The sequence below is a fragment of the Sus scrofa genome, chromosome 4 (assembly GCF_054392235.1).
Source record: "Sus scrofa isolate SSC_HxYL_T2T_F1_AM1 chromosome 4, Sscrofa_HxYL_maternal_Yorkshire_Landrace_v2.0, whole genome shotgun sequence".
NCBI classification, from domain to species: domain Eukaryota; kingdom Metazoa; phylum Chordata; class Mammalia; order Artiodactyla; family Suidae; genus Sus; species Sus scrofa.
Window position 1 is genome coordinate 4,586,491 of NC_139386.1, and position 23,442 is coordinate 4,609,932.

General features: G+C 48.4%; 1 protein-coding gene and 1 long non-coding RNA gene across 11 annotated transcripts in view; one reads left to right on the forward strand and one right to left on the reverse strand.

Moving 5' to 3' along the window:
- FAM135B (family with sequence similarity 135 member B) overlaps positions 1-23,442 on the forward strand; it is a 292,392-nt gene that overhangs the window by 150,084 nt on the left and 118,866 nt on the right. For 7 of the 10 annotated variants that reach the window (XM_085021007.1, XM_085021010.1, XM_085021009.1 and 4 more), the window contains one exon: positions 12,885-12,964. The exons of the other annotated variants lie outside the window; for them this stretch is intronic. In XM_085021007.1, the coding sequence (XP_084877133.1) occupies positions 12,885-12,964 (80 nt within the window). Of the gene's footprint in view, positions 1-12,884; positions 12,965-23,442 lie in introns of those variants that run through there. 10 annotated transcript variants of the gene reach the window in all.
- Positions 13,549-23,044, reverse strand: LOC146403652 (uncharacterized). The gene is made up of 3 exons (XR_014842914.1): positions 22,897-23,044; positions 22,061-22,450; positions 13,549-15,582 (listed from the first exon to the last, which is right to left on the reverse strand). It is a non-coding gene; the product is annotated as an uncharacterized LOC146403652 (long non-coding RNA).

A 23,442-nucleotide genomic window follows, 5' to 3' on the forward strand; every position in this document is an offset into this window, starting at 1 on the left:
TATAGTAGCAGCTCTTAGAGTAAATATCTGGGAGGTATCTATCTGTAGTTCCTCATTCTCCCTCCTGTACTCCAGCCAGACATAGTTCCCCAGAAACGCCCCTGCTGCCTTTCCCCAAGCTTTTCTTCTGCCCTAAACTGTCGCTCCATCTTTTCCTCATGCCCAAGACCCACCCATTCTTCAAGGGGGAGCCAAGATGGCAGGCAGGCTTCATCAGTACTGACCCGCACTTAGAAATGGGGCAGGGAGTATCCCGTCGTGGCGCAGTGGTTAACGAATCCGACTAGGAACCATGAGGTTGCGGGTTCGATCCCTGCCCTTGATCAGTGGGTTAACGATCCGGCGTTGCCGTGAGCTGTGGTGTAGGTTGCAGACGCGGCTCCGATCCCGCGTTGCTGTGGCTCTGGTGTAGGCCAATGGCTACAGCTCCGATTAGACCCCTAGCCGGGGAACCTCCATATGCCGCGGGAGCGGCCCAAAGAAATAGCAAAAAGACCCCCCCCCCAAAAAAAAGGAAATGGGGCAAACCCCGAGTCGGTCTGGTGAACGCGTGTGTAGCTGTGTTGGACGTGACTCCAGTTCCGCTACAGGGCACCTCTGTCTGCCAGGATCTCCATCCTGCTGTGGGTCGGAGCTTTCACTCTCGTCCTGGAGAAGCAGCTGTGGTTCTACTGAACATGGTTCCAGGCTTGTTCCCCTCCGACCAGCATTATGATGAGGGCCTGGTGCAAATGGGGGATGCCAACAAGATCCCTTTCCGCTCCAGTCACTCTGCTGCCTTCACTGGCTGTGAACTCTTGGCTCACTCTCCTGCTTCTTGACATATGAGGTCTCTACTGCATGCTGTGCTACTTTTAAGGGCCATTTTAAAATTTTTATTTATTGGCCATGCTGGTGGCATGTGGAGTTCCTGGTCCAGGGATCGAACCTGTGTCACAGTTGTGGGCAACGCTGGATCCTCAACCACCTGCGATACAAGGGGACTTCCAGGACCCAGCTTTAATTCGCTTTTGCCTTGGACAGAGCCCTGCCCCCCACTCTGAGCTAGCCTCACCCTTTAGCCCCTCCTCGTGGAAAAGCCAAGAGCCTCCTTAGGACTAGAACTATTATTTGTGGAACTGGCTTTCATCTCTGCTGGACTGTAAGCTCCTCGAGGGCAGGGACTGTTTGATCATCCATCTCTGGGTCCCCAGCCCCTATCTTGATGCCTCGTACCTGACATTGGTCAGCTGTCCATAACCAGTAGCAAGAATGCGAATAAAGTGGGCAGAAAACTCACAGTGGCTTTTCCCATCACCCCCACTGACATGGCTTTGCATGTTCGGGCTCTTTGTGCTAGTAGGCGTCATCACGGTATCTCACTTACAGTGTTTTGGCCTCGCCTTCAGCAGGCAGAAGTTCCAGGGCCAGGGGTCAAAGCTGCGCCACGGCTGTGACCCAAGACACTGCAATGACCATGTTGGATCCTTAACCTGCTGCACCACCAGGGAACTCCAGTACCTCACCTATATTTGCTGGTGACCAATATATGTATGTGTGGACCTTAACTTGAAGAATACACACACACACACACACACACACACACACACACACACACACACACACACACACACAATCTGAAGTTGCATAGGCATGAGCTTGCACCCCAATTCTTCTTATAAGCTCTAAGTCTGTGTGTAAGATAGTTGTTTTTTGTTTTTGTTTTGTCTTTTTTTAAGTGGCTGTTCCCAGGGCCTGTGGAAGTTCCCAGGCCAGGGATTGAGTCTGAGCCCCAGCTGTGCCCCGTGCTGCAGCTGCAGCCATGCTGGCCGCATTCACCCCCTGCACTGGGCTGGGGATTGACGTCACAGCTCTGTCGTGACCCAAGCTGCTGCCCTCGGATTCTTAACCCATCACGCCACAGTGGGAACACCGAGATCGATTTTTTTTTTCCCGAACTTCTGTTTCCTCAGAAGGACTCGTAGAGGAGAGAATGAGCATCTTCTATGAATGTCATCCAGGTAGAACATGACATTGCAGGTAACACACCTGTCTGGCGCCTGACTCAGGCCAGCTCTCGAGAATGAGTGGCTTCCTTTGTTCTTTGTCTGATACTGTGGCTGTTACTGCTAATGTTGATGGAGCATCCGAAGCAATGATATTTTACTCATATATGTGTAGAAGGTCTTATCCCTGAATATCAATATCCATCCTAGAGTCAATATAGCCTATGTATTATGTCCGAATAGATTGGTACAGTGAGTTGGACCATGAGCCAAAATGAGCCGTCTCGTGCTCTAGCCTGGACTCTGCAACCTCGCCCTGTGTTTACTTTTCAACAGCAACATCTGGAGAAGTCACGATCATATTAATAATTACCACTAGAGGAGTTCCCGCCGTGGTACAGTGGGTTAAGGATCTGACTTCAGAGGTGGGGGTTCTACCCCTGGCCCGGTGCATTGGGTTAAAGGATCCAGCATTGCCGCAGCTGTGGCTTAGGTTGCGTCTGCATCAATTCCTGGCCAGGGAGCTTCCGTATGCCACAGGGGCACCTATAAAATAATAATTGAAAAAATGGTACAATAATTACTGTTAGATTTTTAAAAAGGAATTGGTGATTCCCACATCACATGCACTGTGCCAGGTGCTCTCCCTGTAGGGGACTCATTTTTCCTCAAAATCACTGATTTTAAAATATGGAATATAGTTGCTTTACAATATTGTGTTAATTTCAGGTGTACAACAGAATGATTCGGTTATACATATATTCATTCTTTTTCAGATTCTTTCCCCAAATAAGTTATTGCAGAATATTGAGTAGTGTTTCCTGTGCTAGACAGTAGATCCTTGTTGCTTACCTGTTTTATATATAGTAGTACAATCATTCATTTCTAAGAGGAGGGGGAGCCAGTGCTCAGAGAGGTCAAATGACCTGCTCAAGGTCACGCACCACTGGTGAGTGATGCGTCTGGTATCTAACGCCGGTTCTGCATGAGGTGCAAGCCAGAGCTCTGGGGGTTCCACTGCCAGCTTTAATTCCATGCCTTTGAGCCCCCTGCAAGTTGTGCTTGCTCTCCAAGACTGTCTCCAACCTCTGACGGCTTGCACCTGGTAGTGGATCTGGTCTCACCCATTAGAAACATTCTCGCTGCAGAGACCCCTGCCTGAGTGTGATACTGTGCAGTGGATTTCTGGTCTGAGGGTTTTAAATTAGCCATGCCATTTCAAGCTGTGCGAGAGGCTCAGAAGCCTGCTTCCACCCTGTGTCGTTAAATCAAGCAACACAAGTGGGAAGAAAATCCAGTGCTGCCTCCAGTCAAAAGGAAAGAGGACCTAGGCTCCTTGGTGCCAGGCATCTTTGCTGACATCCCATCTGACACTCGAGAAGGAGCCTTCATTTACCTGCAGATGGTGCTGTTCTGGGTGACAAGGAGACTGGCGCTGGCAACTTTTCTGAGAGCAACACTGACACATGGCCACTCCTGCAAATTAGAAACCCCATCTGGGCTGACGCATGAGGTAGGAACAACAGGTCCAGCAGCCAGTGTGATAAAAACAGCAGAGGGAGATGCCAGGATGGGGAGGCACTTTTCAGGGTCCCTGCAGCGCTCTGCAGCCTCAGTTTTTATATTTAGCATCTGCAGCTAGGCTACTTGTGGTGTTGATCAGAGCTCCTCCACTGGCCTTTTACCAACAGAAGCATGTGTTTGTGGACCTATTGGGGTTGATAGGGAGCAAAAATAACACCCATCATTTACGGGAGCCCAGCATTGCTCTGCGCCTTGAGTTTTATTTCTATCAACTCCAGAAGGTAGCGGACATCCTCTTTGCAAATGAGAGAAAGGAAGTATATGCATCACTGGATCACATCGTGGTACAGCAGAAGTGAACCCAACATTGTAAGTCAGCTCTTTTAAGAAAACTTTAAAAGATGGAGAAACGAAAACTACAGTTCAGAGAGTTTGTCTTAGATTGCAGAAAAAAAATCATTGTTGTTCTTATTGCTGATGCGGTTTTGCTTCTGTTTTTAATGTCACTGAGAAGAGGGGGAAATGAGAGAAGCACCATAGATATTTGGTACAGATTTTCAACCTATATTCAAAGGGCACACCTCCTGTGCAGGTCCTTCTTCCTTCCAGCTTAGAGGAGAATTACCCCAGAAGCCTAATTAGCAGAGCTTTATTCAGTGAGGTGTCTCTGAGCAGTAAGATAGATTTTTCCAGAAGGCTCCACAGTTTGAGTCCCACTCAACAGTGACTTTCTTAGACTTGTTCCAAATTGCCCACTTATTTACTCTGTTTGGGTTTCAGATTCCCTTTGGTTAAAAGAATGCAGCGGTGGAGTTCTCTGGTGGTGCAGTGGGCTAGGGCTCTGGCATTGGTACTGCAGTCCCTCTGGTCCCTGCTGTGGCGCAAGTTTGATGGATCCCTCACCTGGGAGTTGCCACGTGCCATGGATGCAGGCACCCCCCTCCCCCCACCAAAAAAAAAAAAAGAAAGAAGCAAGAATGGAGTGGTGTTGGAAAGGAGAGGAGGGGGCTGCAGTGCTGTGCTGATAAATGTGTGAAACTGGCTCTAAAGGGAAAAAAAAAAAAAGAGTCACAACAGGGGTTGATTTCCATGATGCTCTCACCACTTGTAAAAACGCATCACTCTGTGAATGGTTTCCCTAGACATTCACTTTAAAAACAACGTGATTATACTCAGCGCCTGCAAACTTGGTTTGGCCATGACTGGTGTTGGGGGCGGGGGTGGGGGGTGCAGCGTGGGGAGAGAATTTGCAGATTTTGCCTTTAACCACTTGCTTCTCTGAAGCTCTCGGGAGCCATAGCTAATAGGCACAGGGAGCTAAGCTACAAGCATTTTACTGTCACCTGGGGCTCTGACCCCACACCCTGTTGGGGAGTGCCTGGGACTTACGTTCAGCTACAGAAAGAGTTTCTTCTCTCACCATGAAGTAGGTTTAAAACTCTGGTGGACCAAAACTATCCGCTTGGTTTCTACTGAAAAGTCCAACGGGGAATCTTAAATTTTAATGGCTTATTGCAGGGGAAAGTTAAGCTTCCCACTGCCCAAAGAAAAGTCCTGCCTATATCACTTTCTCTGCGCTTAACTGTGCAGAAACTACGGCACCAGTCTGGAATCAGGAGGGTCTGGAATCAGAGTTGTTTGGCTTTGGACATTGGGTCCTCGTGGTTGAAATATCTCTTCTGGGGGCCCCAGAAAACCAGATGCAGACAGCACTGCTCTGTTGCTGATGATGCCGGGACATCTTCTGTCTTTCTGTTCCACCAGCCCTTCCACGTGGCTTTCGTCCTGCAGCTGGAAGAGGGCTGCTTTAGTGTTCACTCTTCTTTTCTGCATGTGTCAAGATAGAAGATGGAGTCAGAGAGGGGACCCGTAGCCCAAAGGTTATGCAGCTGAGGCTCCTCCTTCTAAGCTTTCTTGTGCTTTCCATCTGGCAAGGAGTGGTTTCTCTCAGGAAGCAGGAGAGAATCCCAAGATCGCTTCCAGCTGCAAGAGAGTGAGGAGCGAGAGTGTGTGTTTTCAAGTCGGCGAACTACATTCCCTGAAAAGGTCTTTCTTTATTTTAAGGAAGGAGGGGAGTGGGGATGTCGAATGCGTGGTTGACAGTGTGAGACCCACACAGACCCTTCGAGATCAGCTCAGGATGAGGGGTCTGAGACGGGTCCTTAGTAAACGTTGGTGGAACCTGACTGAACCGTCATAATCATTGTTTTGACGATGTGAAAGCAGCCAGACAAGTTCTGCAGAAATATTGGAGTGGGATTTTCTTGAAAAAAGCATCTCATTATTTGCTATGGAGGCCAATAAGTTGCAACAAGTGGATTGTAGTCCTGTCGTGGTGGGCAGATGCTCTTGGAACAGATGGATCAGTCTATGATCGTGGAGTAAAAATATATTGATCATTTCCTGGGTCTTTTTTTTTTTTAAGTTAATTTTTTGGAACACCAAGCCTCTTTTCCTGGCAAGACTTCCCTGGCTTCCTTGACTGGCCAGAGCATTTCTTGCTAGGATCCGTGGGTCTTCCACGTTTAGGCTGGGTCACACGGCATTTCAGAGTTCACACTCTTAACCACTAGGCAGTGTTGCCTCAGAAGACCCAAAGAAAGAGGATTTTTTCCAGCCAGATGGACCAGCCTTATCATAGCAGAGCATTGCATCTTGGAGCCGCCAGTTAGCATTCTCGGGTACCACGTGCCAAGGGTCTCTAAACCGTGTCCCGTCCAGAGCATTGCCATCCCCTTCCTTTACCCCAGTGGGGAGGTCAGAGGATACCTTGGGATCTTGTTTTGGGGAGGATTCTGCCTCACTCACCTCTGAGGCAATAGTAACACCCGTATTTTATCTTCTGTGGAATGTGAGTGTTGAGACTCATACCCAGGACATGAACTGCCCTGTTCACACCTCCTGACAGTCTGTGAGGCTGTTACAAGTGTCATCACTCATGAGGAAAGAGGCTCAGAGAAGGAAAATTGCTATCTTAACTTTGCCTGCTCAGCTCTGGAACGTAGGCATTCTGACTCCAGAGTCTCAGTTTTGACCTTTTCACCAAGGCAGCGATTGGATTTTAGGTCCTGTCCCACGCCCCTGCGTCAGGGCAGTTGTTTCCTAATACGTCCGATAGGAAGGTGGTCAGGACAACATGCCGTAGTTATCTGTATCCCCACGATAGAATGTTATTTCTAGTTTTATTAGTAGTCAAAGAATGGCAGGTGGATGGTGAGCCGCTGACGCCGCTGAAGATGTTGGGATTGGATTGGGGATCCTGGTGGTTTATTGGGGGCATCTCTGTTACTGGAGTTTTCATTCATTCACTTGTTCATACATCCGTCTGGCACTGGATGCGTGTCAACTATGTGTCAGCACCATGTCAGTTGCTGGAAATCCAGAGACCTGCAGGCTGTGGCTTTTCTCCTCCAGCAGCTGGTGGTGATGGCTGTCTCTCGAATCAGCTGAGAACAAATGTCGATGACATGCTTTTTTCCTTCCTACAGCCCTAATAAGAGCTATAAGGGACACAGAAGTAGAAAGTAGCATTCTTATTCTGTGTGTTTTTGAGAAAACAAAGGGAAGTTCATTAGCAATCAGAATGGGGATTGAGCTTCTGGGGATAAAATGGCAGTTGAGGTGAGGCTTTTTGTTTTTTGTTTTTTGTTGTTGTTGTTTTTTTAGGGCTGTACCCTCGGCACATGGAGGTTCCCAGGCTAGGGGTCAAATAGGAGCCCTAATATGAATGTACAATTTACTTAACCATTTCTCTTTGGATGTTTCATTATTATAAAATCACATACAATCACACTATTAAAGTTAGATTCCTAGGATAGAACTATTAAGGAAAATAAACATGTTGAGATTCTTGTCAAGTTGCTTTCCAGAAAGGCTGTCATGATTTTCCATTTTTACCAACAGTGTGCAAAAGTACAGCTCATTGTATTTAAAATACTTTTTTGGCCATCGTTGCTGATTGGCAAGTGTAATTACACCTGCAACCTTTATTCCTTTTCTCTTCTCTTCTCTTTTCTTTTCTTTGTCTTTTTAGGGCCGAACCCATGGCACATGAAAGTTCCCAGGCTAGGGGTCTAATTGGAGCTGTAGCTGCCGGCCTACGCCACAGTCACAGCAAAGCAGGGTCTGAGCTGCGTCTGTCACCTACACCACAGCTCATGGCAACTCCAGATCTTTAACCCGCTGAGCGAGGCCAGGGATCGAACCCACATCCTCATGGATGCTAGTCAGGTTTGTTACCGCTGAGCCGCGATGGCAGCTCCCCTTCATTCTTGTTCATAGCTCTGCCGATGAGGTGTAGACATCTCTGAAGAGACATCACCGTACCTACTGCATTATGTAAAGGGCGTAGTTCTGTGTTGCTCTTCTAGATGGAAGCCAATAAAGGATGGCTGTTATACTGTTATTTTCCCAAAGGGTTCTGGGCAGATCTAGACTATTCAGACCCACCAGCACATTGTCCGAAGTCTCCCATTGCCTGATCTTAGCTTCTCGGTCCTTGGTCCCCATTCCTCCATCTTTTCCTACCACCTGCTCATTCTCCAAGTAGCTGAGCTGGCTGCTCCCTTCTTCATAGTGCCTTCCTTAAATCACCACAGCTGGAAGAAGGTGACTCCAAGATGGTTAAAGAATGTCTGCTCATGAAATAATAAGGTCGTTTTAGGAGAGGCGCTAACATGACTCAGTAAGTGAACTTGCACACACCCCTTCATCTCTAGGGATAGTTTTCTCATCTTTAAGCTGGAAACCATGGTAAGCACATCAAAGATTTCCTTGAGGGATCAGCTAATTTCATGCCTGTCATGTATGACATGGTTTATGAATTTATGACCTGGCAGAAATTTCGTGTTAGACAAAAGAGAATTGCTAAAGGACTTTAAACATTCTGTTTAATCAAGACAGAACCAAATGGGCCAATCTAATAGAAACTTACTTCTTTCAACATATGCTATAAAGCATCTGAAGTTCAAGATGACTGGTTCGGTAACAGCAGTGCTTTTAAGAAGCAAGAATTCAGATAGCGCTCTGGCGTTGGTTGCAAAGGAGTTAAAATTTATGCAACAAAATATGACTCCAGTGAGATGCACTAGGCAAAACCAAATTACTCTTGTTTCCGGAGTGAGAACCTCATTGTCCTTTTCTAGTTTAACTACTTTAGCTAAGTAGTTCGATATCTGCAGGGGCTCAATGTCTTCTGTGAAAAACACCTGAGGTAGTGCTTTCTTTTACAGAGGCTTTTTGGAGGATCAAACAAAATTGCATACGTGGAAGTTCCCAGAGCAGGTCCTGGCACGGAGATGCTTCATAAATCTTGAGCATAACTGTAACTTCTCCAAGCACAGGCTGATGCAAAAGTGGTGCATAGCCTCTGGCAATGATTGGCCTCTTTTATATTTGGGGATGAAGGCATTAGACTATTACAACTACTGGTGGTTGTGGTGGTGATGATGGCGGTGGTGGGATTTGTGCCTCTTGTTTTGTTAATGAAGTTATTGAAACACATTGGTCTTTTACTGTAGAAACACTAAGAGTGACATCTTATATTTGTATAAATCAGAGTTTGCCAATTATCGGCCCATGGGGATTCAGCCTGCAAATGTATTTTATTATGTCAACACAGCTTTATTGTAATGCTGTGGTCATGGCCGCTGCTGCTAATTGCTTTTTTGCTGCTGTGTCTGTCACTGTCATTGATCTATGAACCAACATTTAAACATTTAAAGGTAGTCTATTAAAAATCCAAATTTCTGACTTCCCTTGAACATTGGAAAGATCTAGCCTTACACAGCCAACACTCCCCCGCTGTGGTAATGAACTATGGCTAAGTAGCAGCTGTCTGCTGTGGACAGTATGGGAAACTTCCACTCCCCCACCTCAGCCTTCCCCACACAGATGACGGTGTCCGTGGTCCATGCCTGTTCATCGTCGTGCTTCCCCTCTGGATTTCATGATGGCAGTGAACCATCTCCGTGTGATGAGCCATTGCTCCTACAGGAAATAGAGGGTTATGTTCCTAGGAGCCTCTGGTCACAACATGTCCATCAACTTATCAATGCGTGACCCTGTTTTAGGTGTTTCTATTTAAAGAAATATAGGCAGATAGATAGATGGATAGAAAAATCTACTATGCATGCGCGCGCGCGTGTGTGTGTGTATGTGTGTGTGTGTGTGTTCATTTGGTCATTAACATTGAACTCAAGGCTGACAGTCGTATAATTCACACCTGCAGGGAGCCTACTTAACACACCATTTTCTGTATAAGGCACAGCTCAGCCTTCTTGCTTTTAGGAACAGCCAGCACTTCAGTTCTGATTAGTTCATCAAAGGTGATTTTAAAGAGTAAAATCACCAACAAAAAAATTGTGGCGGTAGATAGGCTGCAAAAAGACCCTTGTGTAGTGTAAGAGCTGAAAAGAGCAGGTAGGGTGCTGTCTCTTTCGCCCTCAGGTGGGAAGCTACACACTCAAACGTTTTGCCTCTGAGCACGTCTTTGAATGACCTTGAAGGAGCTCCAAATAGTGTTTGTGAGATTACAGATCAACTATGGCAAGTAGCAAAATTTACAAATCCCACGTCTGTAAAAACTGAGAATAGACACATGTGAAGCAGATATTTTCTCTCCTGCATGGCTCATCTCTTAATCCTCTTTGTAGCACAATTTACAGAACAAAAGTTTTTAATTTTGAGGAGGTTGAATTCATTACATTTTTTATGGATTATGCTTTTGATGTCAAGTTTAAGACCTCTCTAGCTCTCAAAGCTTTCCTCTGTTTTTTTTTTTCCCCTTAAAAGTTTTATATTTTGCATGTAAATCTCTGATTCACTTAGAAATAAATAGTCTTTATATGAGGAGTGAGATTTAAGGTGAGTTTTTGTTTTTGGCCTAATAGATGTTGAGTTGCTTCAGGACTATTGATTGGAAAGGGTTTTTTTTTTTTTTTTTTTTTTTTTTTTTTGCTTTTTAGGGCCACAATTGTGGCATATGGAAGTTCCCAGGCTAGAGGTCAAATTGGAGCTGCAGCCACTGCCCTACGCCACAGCCACAGCAATGCCAGGTCAAGCCACATCTGTGACGTACACCACAGCTCCCAGTGACACTGGATCCTTAACCCACTGAGTGAGGCTGGAATAGAACCCACGTCCTCAGGGATACTATTCAGGTTAGTTACCACCAAGCCACAGCAGAAACTCCTGGAAAGGCTTTATAGAATTTCCTTTGAAGCTTTATAAAAGATCCCTTGGGGATGTTTTTGCCCTGTGGCTTCTGTGTGGGGGTAGAGTGCCAGGCTGCCCATATGGTCTGCACTGAAGCCAGGCTCAGTGGACTGCTCATCACTATTCACTGGTATTGAAAATCTGGCTCTCTACTGGAGACCCTGTCTTGCCAGGTGGAAAAAGATGCTTCTTACAGCTTGGCAGTGGTGACATCTAGGCTTCAATTTGGCCTTTGCCGATGTGGGTGGAGGTGATGCCACAGTTGTTTTTTTTTTTTTTTTCACCTGTATGGCTTGACCGGGGTAAAACTACTATTGCTTAAAATTTTTCTGTCTTGCTAGGCTGCTTCTTTCCTGGCCCTTTGTCTAGAGAAAGCAGACATTTTTGTTGGGGCCTTTCCCCCTCCATCTGTTAGCATTTCTGGCTTCTTGGCTTCGCTCTGTTGTAAATGAGGCCAAAAGAAAAGGCAGAAAATCACTATCATGTCTCTCCTTGGACCCTGAGGTCCCTAGACTGTTTGCTTTCTTCTTTACCTTTAAGAATCTTCTTTTGTTTGTTTTCGGATTTTCTAGTTGTACTTAGGAAGAAGAGTAGGGAAATGTATGCCTACTCCATCTTTCCTGGAAGCAGAAGTCATGATAGGTCCCTCCCGTCCCCCTTTTTAAACCCTCCTTTTACAGATATAAAAACAAGTTCAGAGAAAGTTATGTGATATACTCAAAGTCACTCAGCTCTCAAATGATGTCACCCAAGCTACATGGTACAGTACCAGTGCTCTTTGCTCTGCCTCTCCTTGGATCACCACGTGCACATAAACACATCAACAGAAACCATCTCGGAGAATATGCGCAGCACACGGAGTCGAGAGCTCAGTAGCTCCCAGCTGTGAGTTCAGGGAGCCACGCGAGACTGATGTGCTCGTGGTCTGTTTTACTTCGATTTCACTTTGTTTTATTCACATTTTTATTACACAGTAGGTTTGAAATCACTGGAAGGAGAGAACGATGATGCGGCCAGAAAGGTTCCCAAGTGCTTGCAGATGAAAGGGTTTTTAATTGCAGGGCACGGGACTCCAAAACGTGCTTCTGCACCTGGGGCAAAGGGGACAGATGAGGGACAGATGTTGACTGACAGCCTGAGAACCTGTCCGCATGATGTGCGGAAATGACAGAATTTGGAAATGGCAGTGACACAGCAAAAATAGGGGCACAGAAATATGCTGGGCAAAGTATTTGGTGATACCCTCAGGATTAGCAGTTCAACTGCTGTGTTTACTTTTCTTTTCTTTTCTTTTCTTTTCTTTTCTTTTCTTTTCTTTCTTTCTTTCTTTCTTTCTTTCTTTCTTTCTTTCTTTCTTTCTTTCTTTCTTTCTTTCTTTCCTTCCTTTCCTTTCCTTTTCCTTTTCCTTTTCCTTTCTTTTCCTTTCCTTTCCTTTCCTTTCCTTTCCTTTCCTTTCCTTTCCTTTCTTTTCTTTCCTTTCCTTTCCTTTTCTTTTCTTTTGCTTTTTTAGGGCTACACTCACAGCATACAGAAGTTCCCAGGCTAGGGGTCTAATTGGAGCTACAGCTGCCGGCCTATACCACAGCCACAGCAACGTGGGATCCGAGCCACGTCTGTGACCTATACCACAGCTCACGGCAATGCCGGATCCTTAACCCACTGAGCGAGGCCAGGGATGGAACCCACCTCCTCATGGATACTTGTTACTGCTGAGCCGTAACGGGAACTTCCTCAGCTGCTGTGTTTCTAAAGGAAGTGTTACAACATGGTAGCAATCAAATTATGTCTGAGTTGTCCACTGTGCATGAAAGCTCTTATTTTTCTGTCAAATAGACTTTGTGGACGCCAGCAAGCACAAACCCCTTAATGTACTTGTAGCTCATGACCTAGCTTTTCCTTCCTCCTGTTTCCATCACCAGCAACCTTTGCTGGGCCTCGTATGATCTCAAGGGAACTCCACTTCGGTCTCCCACTTGGCCCATCCCAGCCCTCTCCCACTGTGCTGATGGAATGACTCTCTCTTTGATGCTGGGTCATCATGCATGCGGCCCAGACCTTCCCTGGTTCCCTTTGACCTGTAGGATCAAGCCTGGGTCTTTTTAGCAGCAGGCAGCATAAGCAGTCTGACATTCAGCAGCCTGTCCTCTGTTCTCTTCTTAGGTATTATCAGATCCGAGTGACCTTAAAGGTGTCCTCAAGGATTCCCCACCGGCTGAGCGCCTCCATCGTTGGGCAGACAGGTGAGCAGGAGGATGGCACTGGGTACTTGTTTCCCCTTGGCAAACCTTCGTTTCTCACTGTAAGCCAGGGCTTTAGAGTGCCGCACGTCCAGAGGTCCTTGGCAGGTCCTTCTGGGATGGTGAAGGCATGGACTTTGGAAATGGAGACCTGCGGATGCTTGGCCATGTGTGCGTGTTACTGCAAGGAGGACCTGGCTGAAGGAAACACACACACACACACACACACACACACTCCCAGGAGCAGCTGGCATCTGAGGAGAAACTTGGCTGTCAGGGTTCCTTCAATTGAGTCATGGAGGAAGGGGATGGGAAATGGCTCCGGCTCGTAGGTAAGAAGAAGCGTGTTGTCAGGGAGAAGCTGACCAGCAGCAGGTGTATGGGGCTGAGGAAGCAGGCAGTTGTGGTAGCTCTTTCTGTGTACAACAGGGAGTCCAAGGCAGCACTCCTGGCTCGGGAAGAAGTCTTGCCAAGGACAATCCATGGTCCAGTCTTAGGGAGGCAGGTGTAGGCATAGGTATCCAGGGCCCCAGCAGGGTCAGTATGATAGGGTTGCGTCAGAAAGACAGAACTTGTGATATAAGAAATGAGGCTGGGCGTCAAGGTGATATTCTTATTCTCACAGAAATATGGACATGAGTAAATTTGGGGGAGTCTGGGGTGAGCCAGACCGTAAGGAACAGGAGAGACACGTAGGGATGGAGGAGGCAAAGGAGAACAGTGTAAACAAAGAAGAAGCTGCTTAGCAGTCGCCATGCGAGGCAGCCAAGAGCATTACAGAGATCAGATCCAGTCGCGTCGAGGGGTCTGCTCATAGTGACACTTGGGGAAATTCGTTTGGAGTTGCTCCGGCGATTCGCCCCCACCTGTTTTTGCAGTGATGTGATGGCGAGTAAAACGGCATGCGGTGGACACCCCCCACCACCACCACCAGGGGAAGATAGATGTGCTGGACTGTTGAGCTCTACCTGGGAGCAGGTGTGGGAGATGCTGGGCAGAGCAGGCCACTGCAGCCACGCAAGGGGCAATCGAGCGAGGCCAGTGGCTTGTGGACAACAGGTTGACCTGAGCCTGTGATCTAGAAAGAGAACCGTACTGGAGGCCCAGCGGCTCCTCCCCCGACTCTGGACAGAGCTGAGTGTTAAGGAGCAGTCAAGGCTCCGCGTTTCCAAGGGGGTCCTTCTCTTCCATTCCTCACTCTACCCCCTCTCTCCAGGGAATAACTCGGGCACCTGAGGCTGGTGTTGCCCACTCCCCATGTCCTGTGCGTACTCAGGACACCTGCGGCGCCCCCACTGTGTTACCACCTGTGTCGTGCCCCCTCCCCGCCCCAACTTCTGCCAGAAGAAGATTCATGGAGTTGAGTGAGAAAGGAGGAGATTTGAACCCTGACGTTGCACGAGCTCAGGCTGACACCTTGAGCTTCATTTCCTCGCCTGAAACACGAGGATGAACATCTGTCTTCTGCAGGGTTTTGCCTTAGAGAAGCTAAATGGAAAGGGTGTTTTCCACTGTATAGGGATTATTCAGGTGAATGTCCCAGGATGGGAACGGGCACAAAGGACGTGTCCAAGCCGTGTGATGTGTGAGTGGCCACCTGATCAGGGGTTCGAGACTGGGTCCAGTTCTCAGGGACAAGACAGGACCTGGCAATCACGTGGGACCAGTGTCCCGCTGACCTGAGGGAAGCCATCCCCAGGTCCCCGACAAAGGCCTCTGCTTCTTCTCGTGACCCTGTCGCTCACGTGCTCAGCTCCTGTCTCCGGCTGAGCCGTCCTGGAGCTGACAGGCCCAGCCGTGAGGACCAGACAGGACACCCAAGAGCTGGCAGAGCCCGGTGAGTGGCTTGGGGAGAGGAGGACTTGGGCTGGAGCCTCATAGAGACAAAGAAAAAAATGAAGTGCCACTTGGGGTGGGGGAAGGCCGTTTTCTTCATTGGTCTCGTTTGAGACGGGGGGGTAATTGTGGTCCACTCGGTAGCCCACTTGACATGAGTGTGCTCTTTGGAACCGAATATTTACGCAGAGGTCAGTAGCCACGACAGGTGGGGTGGCTCGGTGGGCGAGGAACAGATGGCGTTTGTAATTCCTTCCTCAAGGCGGATTTTCCAATTGTGGGGTTTGCAGTGAGAGAGTGCCTTATTACAGAGCACTCCAGAATTTAGCGGTTGAAAACAACAGTTTATCCTTGATGTTTTGAGTTGCTGGGCTCAGCTGGGTCATTCATGGGCCGCTTTCAGCTGGGGTCTCCGTGGGGGACGGTCACCATGGTTATGACATGTCTTCATGCACATCTGAGCCCTCAGCAGCTGGATGGCTCATGGGAAAGGGCCAGCTCTCTCCGGTTGGGTGCTCCACCTTCTTCTGCAGTAGCTGGGTTCACCCAGAGAGTCATCAAGGATTTGGGTCTCTCGAGGGCTAGGCTGGGGAAGGGCAGGGGGTCACTTCCTCTATGCTCCATTGGTCAAGGCCAGTTGCAAGACCAGCCCAGCTTCAAGGCAAAAGTGGGTTATACTCTAACCCTGCATGGAACTCCCTTTGTAAATACAGCAGAGGAAGGGTGGTTCAGCGTTCGAATCACACACCGTCATCCAGACATGCCTCCATTACCTGCCTGTAGTTCTGCGTAAAAAAGAAAACAATACATATGTTTAATCAATCAAGTATGACATACTGAGAAATCACCAGAAGGAGTCAAAACCATGGAAGCTAATGATGTCTTTGACAGTTATTACTTGGGTGGTCTTGTTGGGACAAATGGTTTAATTTGGCTTTTTTGGGTTGCATTTCTACAGCAGAAAGAGGAACAACTATGTCTAGAGAGGCAAAATTCAGAAGTGGGGCAGGCCGTGCCTTCTGCGGTTTCTAGGTTCAACTCCTGCTTCCGACACTTCTCAGCCATGTGGATTTAGAAAAGTTATTTAACCTATTTGTTTTTTAATTTTTTTTTCTTTTGTCTTTTTAGGGTCACACCTGCGGCATATGGAGGTTCCCAGGCTAAAGGTCAAATCAGATCTACAGCTGCTGGCCACACCAGATCCGAGCCGCATCTGCAACCTTCACCAGGGCTCACAGCAATGCCAGATCCTTAACCCACTGAGCGAGGCCAGGGATTGAACCTGCGTCCTCGTGGATGCAAGTCAGATTCCTTTCTGCTGAGCCACAATGGGAACTATTGAAATAAAGTTGACCTACATTGTTGTGTTAGATTTCAGGTGTGCAGCAAAGTGAATCAGTTATAGCTGTACGCCTCTCCTTCTTTTGTGCAGACTCTTTTCCCAGGCAGGTTATTACACACTATTGAGTAGATTTTCCTGTGCAGGAGGTCCTCGTTCCTTACTTATTTTGTGTATAGTGCTGTCTGTCTGTTCATCTCAACCTCTTCATTTATCCATCCTGGCAACGAGTCCCCTTTGGGGAAATGTTTAACCCTAAGTTAACGGATGTGTTTCTTGGGGTTCTTCACCTCTGCCCTGGGGCTAGTGGGCAGGACCTGCTTCGTAGGTTTGTGTGAAGAGTTGAAGGAATTATGCAAAGACATGACTAGAATGGTCCTGGCACAGGAAGTGCTGCTATTGTGCTTTCAGTCGTTGTTTACTTGGTAGCATCTGCTCGGCACTGGTGGTCCCCGTGGAACACGTCCCCGGGGAGGAGCGCTGCCTGCCTGCTCTGGAGGCGCCCTCCGTCTTCGGAGGGAGACAGAAATGTTACACAAATAAAAACAGTGGCGGTGGAAGCTGAGATGAGGTCGCAAGTGAAACCTGGAAGGGGGAGCAGAAGTTGACCCTGTGGGCACAGGAAGGGAAGGATGTTCCGGGTAGAGGGACCAGGTCCCCGTATCCTTGGGACCCGAGCTGAGCCAGGGCGGGTTTGGGAGGATGAGAGATCAGGGGGGCGGGTGATAGGACGTTGGCTGCCAGGTTCAGGGATGACGCTCTGGGGTAGCCGAGCAGAGGGGTTTCGTTTCGAAGGCATAGCCAGAAGAAAGGAGAACACTTGGAAGACACGCGCCCGGTGCTGTTCAAACACAAGATGTTGCCTCATAAGTTAAGGGGCAGAATTATACATTCTTGGGCTCTTTTTTCGTTTATCCATTCTCTGGAAGCCATGATGTATGGAAATGCATTTCAGGTACGTAGGTGGTTTAGCTTCTGCCTCTCTAGATGGGAAATACTTTCTCTTTGGATTACCCAGGGTCGGTGTGTATGAGTAGATTCTGTGAATAAGGAAAAAATAGTTCCCCATAACCTCTACACCGTGGTGTTTTCTTCTTTCAGTACTTTTTGGGGTAATTTAAAAAATGTTATTGGCGTATAGGTGACTTGCAATATTGTGTTAGTTTCCGTGTACAGCAAAGTGAATCAGCCATACGTGTACAGATATGTGCATTCTTATGCAGATTGTACCCCCATGGAGGCTCTCACAGAGTATTGAATAGATTTCTCCCAGCTATGTAGTGGGTCCTTGCTACCGAGCGATTTTGTATACAGCAGTGTGTATATGCCAACCCATACTTTTTCAGAAGGTGACTTGGGAAAGGTCTCTATAGGAAATGGATGGTTCCTTCTTGTCTGTCAGCGACGTATCTCGTAGAATAGCCTGTGACAGGCTCTGACCTTGTACCAGGGAGGAGCAGTCCTCCCGCAGGCATTTCTGGAAAGATCCCGAGGTCGCAGAAGGGATGCCTGTGTGAGCAGGTGACACCCCGTCTGTGACAGCGGATCTCATCGGGTCACGGTGCAGGGCGGGGAGGGAGTTACTTCTCTGTGGACGTGGGATGGTGGGAGGTTCTGCTGAGCGGCCAGCACGTCTCTAAAGGCTGCTACGTCTAAGTCATCACCCCAAATCGAAAAGTGTAAATTGTAGTTGACTCTCTCATGATCCACCAAGGCCAGGCAGTCCCTGGGCGCTTCCAGAACTTTTCAGATTCCTCCCAGAAGCAAAGTCCTAACACTGAAGAGCTCCAGAGAGGAAGGATGGCTTGTTAAAATACGAGTGTTAAGGGTTTCCAGGAAGAGAAACCAGAAGCAAGAAAATTTTTAAAAAATGTGATGCTGCTTGTTTCAAAGGCTTACGTTTTGTGGGTCTCACCGATTTGTTTCTTCTTCGGAGCCTTTTTATAGGTCTTTGGCGCGTGTCTGTGAAGGAGGTTTCCATATGCATAGCGTTGGATATTTCCTTCCAGCCAAGTGATGCTGTCTTATAGATTTTGCAGTCCTTCCTACCTGGAGATGTTATAAAATATTATTTTCCCTTAAAGAGATGATTGGTTAAGTCAGGTGTGGGGGAGGGGCACGGTACACGCTTATCAAGGCTGCGCCAAGTGATTGGGGGGGGGGGAACAGGCACCTGCTCGTCACTGCTCATCAAAGCAGGAGAGAGGATGGCACAGCCAATTGTGGAGACGTGTAAAAATTGCCATGATTAGTTTTAGTAATGTTTTGAGAGGTAATTTCCATTTCTATTAAGTGGAAGCACTTAAGAATTTCACCGGGTAGGGGGTGGGGAGAGGCCTTTGTTCTTCAAATGAATGAGACTAATTTCTTTTCAGGGCCCATTAAAGCACCTAAATATCAAACACTTGCCTGTTTTCACGGAGAATGTGAAGCAGGCAAAACACTCGCGCTCCCAGGCCCTGGGTGGTCACTTGGGGCGGGAGGACAGCGCCACTCCGGACAGGAGGCTGTCTGGATCAGCGAGACTTAGAGGCTACTGTCCCCTCTACTCCTCGGGCGTCACCTCGGAAGCACCAGAGCCAGGGTCCCTCACTTTTGCCTCCCAGTGCAGGCCTGGAACCTGCTCTGCCAGCTGGTCCGGTGACCCAGGTCCCTGTGGATCTGCGCCGGGATTCCTTTGTCCTCGAGATCAAACCTTAAAGGCTGCCTGACCTCCAAGGCCCTCCTCCCGGAAGCTTTCTTCAGTCTCTTGTGCTGCTTTTGCTGTTCCCTCTACTTCGAATGCCTATCCCTCCCTCCCGCCCCCTTTCAGCCTTCCAGTCCACCAGGCTGGGGGAAAGGAGTCGTGCCCATTCTCTAAGGACATAAAGACCCCCTGCCCTGTCAGAATTACCGGTTCCTACCTGGGCAGCCTCACTACCTGTGCACATGCAGCAGCGCCCCTCCCCCACTGTCCCTCCCCCACTGGGTGCCTCTCCTGCTCCCAGGGGCTCTGCTTTGGAGGACCTCCCCCGGGCTCCTGGGGGCCCTCAGTCCAAGATTGGAGCTTGTCTGGGAGTGTGATTCCCACCCCCCTCCCCACCCCCACCCCTGCCACCAACCAGGGATGATTAGTGAAGGGACACGGACCCGCGCTCTCGTCCCCCGTTGGGATAGGGTGAGAAGTGTCCTCGCAGGCTCAGGCCAGCTCTCCCCGCCTCTCAGGGACCTTGGTAGACATGCACCTGTGCCTGTCTGTCCTCCTCCCTTCGCCTGCCCTATGTCCCCACGTCCCACATGGTCTGCCTGGGCGCACGCATGCTAGATCACCTGCTCGTGGACCCTCATCTCTGGGTCGGCTCTTTATCTGCTGTACCCAGAAACCACTGGAAGCGGAAGCAGTTGGTATGATATGGAAGGTGGGGAGTGAAGTTAGCTGGACCTGCGTTCTCCTGGGTCCCTGGTGACCCTGGGCCAGTAGCCTCTGTGGAAGTGACCCTCCCGGGCTGTTTGGGGATCCATTAGAGCACCGTGTGTGGGTGGTTGATGGACATCCTACAGGTGCACCCACATTTGGGTGTAACCTCTGAGGTCCTTCTCCTCCCCCGTTTGTCAGGGGTAAACCTCTCATTTGCCCACATTTAATGCCCTTATGGGGAGATAGTTAAACTGCATCAAATCCCAGTTCCAAAAGCCAGCTGCGTGTGAGGCATGGTTGACACAGAGCTGGAGGGTGGCCCCCGCTGGCCAGGAGCTTGAGTCTCGCAGTGGGGAGAAGAGGGATGGGTGACGGTTAGGATGAGGGTGACGAGGGCTCAGGAGGTGGGGGGCTTGGGGGCTGGGGGCTCAGGGCAGCCTCCCCTCCAAGGTCCCGATGCTCCGTTCCTGCGTCCGTCTTCTCTGCGCACACCTGACTTCCTGGTGTCCCGACCTCAGCCTGGGTCATTGGGCAAATCTCTCTGTCCAGAAAGTGAGCCGAGTCCCACCGTCAGATCCTCATGGCTTCAGCTCACCTGGCATCCATGCACCTGCCCTGGTGCTTCCGCTCCAGCTGGACCCCCAGGTCCCTGCCTGCCCCCACTCCTCAGGTAGCGGTGCTACCAGCTGGCACCTGTGTGGGGCAGGTTTCACACTGGCACCTGGGGAACCGGGTTTCAGGCCAGCGCACCTAGAGAGAGAGGGGTGGGGTCCTTGAAGCCCAGGCCAGAGAAGATGCCCAGCTTCAGGGAGGCTTCCTTTTTGGACGGGAGAGAACCATCTTTATCTCTATGGCGCTCCACACGCAGGCTCTAGAACCAGCTGCTGGGTCCCACTCACTCTGGGTGACCTTGGCCTTGTTCCTAACCTCCCTGTGCCTCATCTTCCTTCTCTGCAAAATGGGAATAATCATAATACCTTCTTCCTGGGGTTGTGAGAAGTAAAAATGTTAATGCACATACACCCTCAGAGGGGAGCCTGACATCCTAAGCCCTGAGTCACTGCGGCTCTTTTGAGGTTTGTTGCAGAAGCCAGGATCCACGGGCTTGGGTGCAGTTTACATGGACTGAAATGTTAGTCGTGATGGGTTTCCACTTCCACGTTCTAGTGCCAGGCACTGTTTCTGGAGCCTTGAGCCCCGAGATGCTCAGCTGTAGACGCTGTCTTAGAAGCAGCGAACTTCCCATTGCTGGGGGTTTTAAGCAGAATTTTTCACGTGGTATCATGAGACGGTGGCCCATGAAAAGAACATTGTAGCATAGTGTGCTTAATGTGCAGAGTTGTTCTAGTCTTTTAAAAATGTAGAGGCTCTATTATTATTATTATTATTTGGGTTTTTTTTTTATAGGGCCACACCAGAGGCATATGGAGGTTCCCAGGTTAGGGGGTCAAATTGGAGCTACAGCTGCCAGCCTACACCACAGCCACAGAAACACAGGATCTGAGCCACATCTTCAACCTACACCACAGCTCTCTGCAACACCAGATCCTTAACTCACTGGACGAGGCCAGGGATCGAACCCCCATCCTCATGGATACTAGTTGGGTTCATAACCTGCTAAGCCACAACGGGAACTCCTGTTATTATTATTATTATTAATCCTTAGGGATAGAAATTAATCCTAAATGTGGGAGTTGATGCTTATATTTACTCTCCAAAATGCTGGTTCCATGTTGCTTTCTTTAGTTCCGGCTCCCTGGTGCCTGCTGTAGTGTCTTGTACACAGTAGACCTAACAGGTATGTTGATTGAATTAGCGAGTTCAAGACCAGATGGCAGAACTTGGGCCAAAGAACAAAAGGAAAAGGGAGGCTGAATGACATGCAATTAAAAAAAAATAGGGAGCTTTCGAAGCCTCCAAAAAAACAGGTTCTTTTTTGGGAGGAAGCAAAAAACAGGTCATTTTGGGAGGAAGCATTTCAGTGGGAAAGGATGCTGTTTCAAATTCTCAGTAGTCCTTAAACTGTTGTTAAAACCCCCCCCAAACCTGATGATTATTTAGAAAAAAGCATAGTATCCAAAAGAGGCCGGATAATTTCCTTCCTGCTTTGGCCAAGTGGTCCTTGGGACTCTAAGAATGAACCACGGTGTGTGGCGTCTGGGGTATCGATGGGATGAAGTCTAGGATGGAGCTGGAAGAGCCCAGGACCCCCTCGAACCACGGCAGGGTTTCTCTCAGTGTGGTCCCAGGACCTCCCCTCTCAGGATGCCCTAGGGACTTGCAAACAGTCGGTTTCTTGATCCCTCCCCGGACACCTCCTAAGTCTGACTCGAAGAGTGAGACACGTGATATGTGGGGAAAATACCAAAGAGGAAATTCACATGGGGACACCCGCAAGAGCAGAACCTTGGAATTGTGTAATTGCAGCTAATAAGCTGATGCTAATGATGGCTAATTGGCTGATTGAGTCTTCTCCCCTCAGTGACTTACAGTTACAAGAAGAGGTTCTGAAGTCTTAACACCTTACCGTAGAAAGTCCCTGGGGACATTCCTATGTGGCAGAGGGCCTTTGTTCCTGATCTGCTCACAGATGCATTTTCATCGGGTGCCTACGGACAACAGGGCAGTCATGCGGTGAAAAGAAATATTTTCATCTGAGCTGGCTGAGGTTGGTAGACAGGTGGAATAGTCACTGCTGTAAGCTGGAGAAAGCCTGCTTTGGCTTTTGGTGCAAATTCTCCTGCCTGTTTACCCTGATGAGGGCACAAGCGCTCTTTTCTCTGTGAAGAATGAGAAAGCCCATCTTGTCCAAAATGCTCACACGTAACATGAGGAAGCCTGCACTCCCTATGACATGTTTGTTTGTTTGTTTTTAAATCCGAGGCACACAGTGGGAGGGCCGGGTGTCTCAGCAGCTCTGGAATGGAGAGAGAAGGGACATATTTAAGGGTAGAGTATCTGTTCTGGAGATTCTGTGCTCCGTACATCAGCCCCCAGAGCCATTTCGAAACTCTCACTCGTGGTGACCCCACCCCATTTCCTGGGAAATATGTAAAGATGCACCATTTCCCATACTGAACACAGTGGGTTTTTTTTTTTTTTTCTGTTAAAACATGTCTTTGAAATGATTGGCCTCAAATAATTCTTTATTCATGATGTTTCCTTATACTCGGGAAATGTTGCCAAGTGAGAAAATCGACCCTCAGGTTTCTTGGCAAATGGAACAAAATTTTTGTAGCGACTGAATGTAACCACATAATATTATTGTGAGGAAATTCAAAATAATAGCATTATTAAACATTTATTCCTCTTGCCTGTGCAGTTTTGTTTTTAAATGTCGACGCTATTTTAAAAAAAAAGTACCTGTCTTTTCTAGGCCTTTGGGCAGCTCATGGACTCCAGGCTTCCTGCCAGTGGTGGCCGAGGCATAAAACAGTCCCAGCTGATGGGCGGGGGTCCTATGTGGGGGGCAGAGTCCAGGACCACTTGACTAGTTGATTGGATGGTTCATCTGAGTAAAGAAAAGTGGAGTTTTCTATTTCCCTGGTTCTCTTAAGAACCAAATTTCAGAGTTCCCTGGTGGTCTAGTGGCTGAGGATCTGGTGTTATCACTGACATGGCTTGGGTTTGAGCCCTGACCTGGGAACTTCCGCATGCTGCTGTGTATTCCCCACCCCCCCCCAAAAAAAAATGGAGCAGGGGCTGTGGAGGCAGAAAAAACTGGATTCACATCTTGGCTCCGTCTCTTCCTGGCTTTGCGCCTTTGGGGAAGTCATTTGATCTCTCCGAACTTCAGGTCTTTTTATTATTTTTTTAAATCAAATGCTTTATTTTAGCTTTATTTTGTATATTTTTTACAAACCCAATGTATTTTTTTAAGAATTAAAAAATATAGTTGATTTACAATTG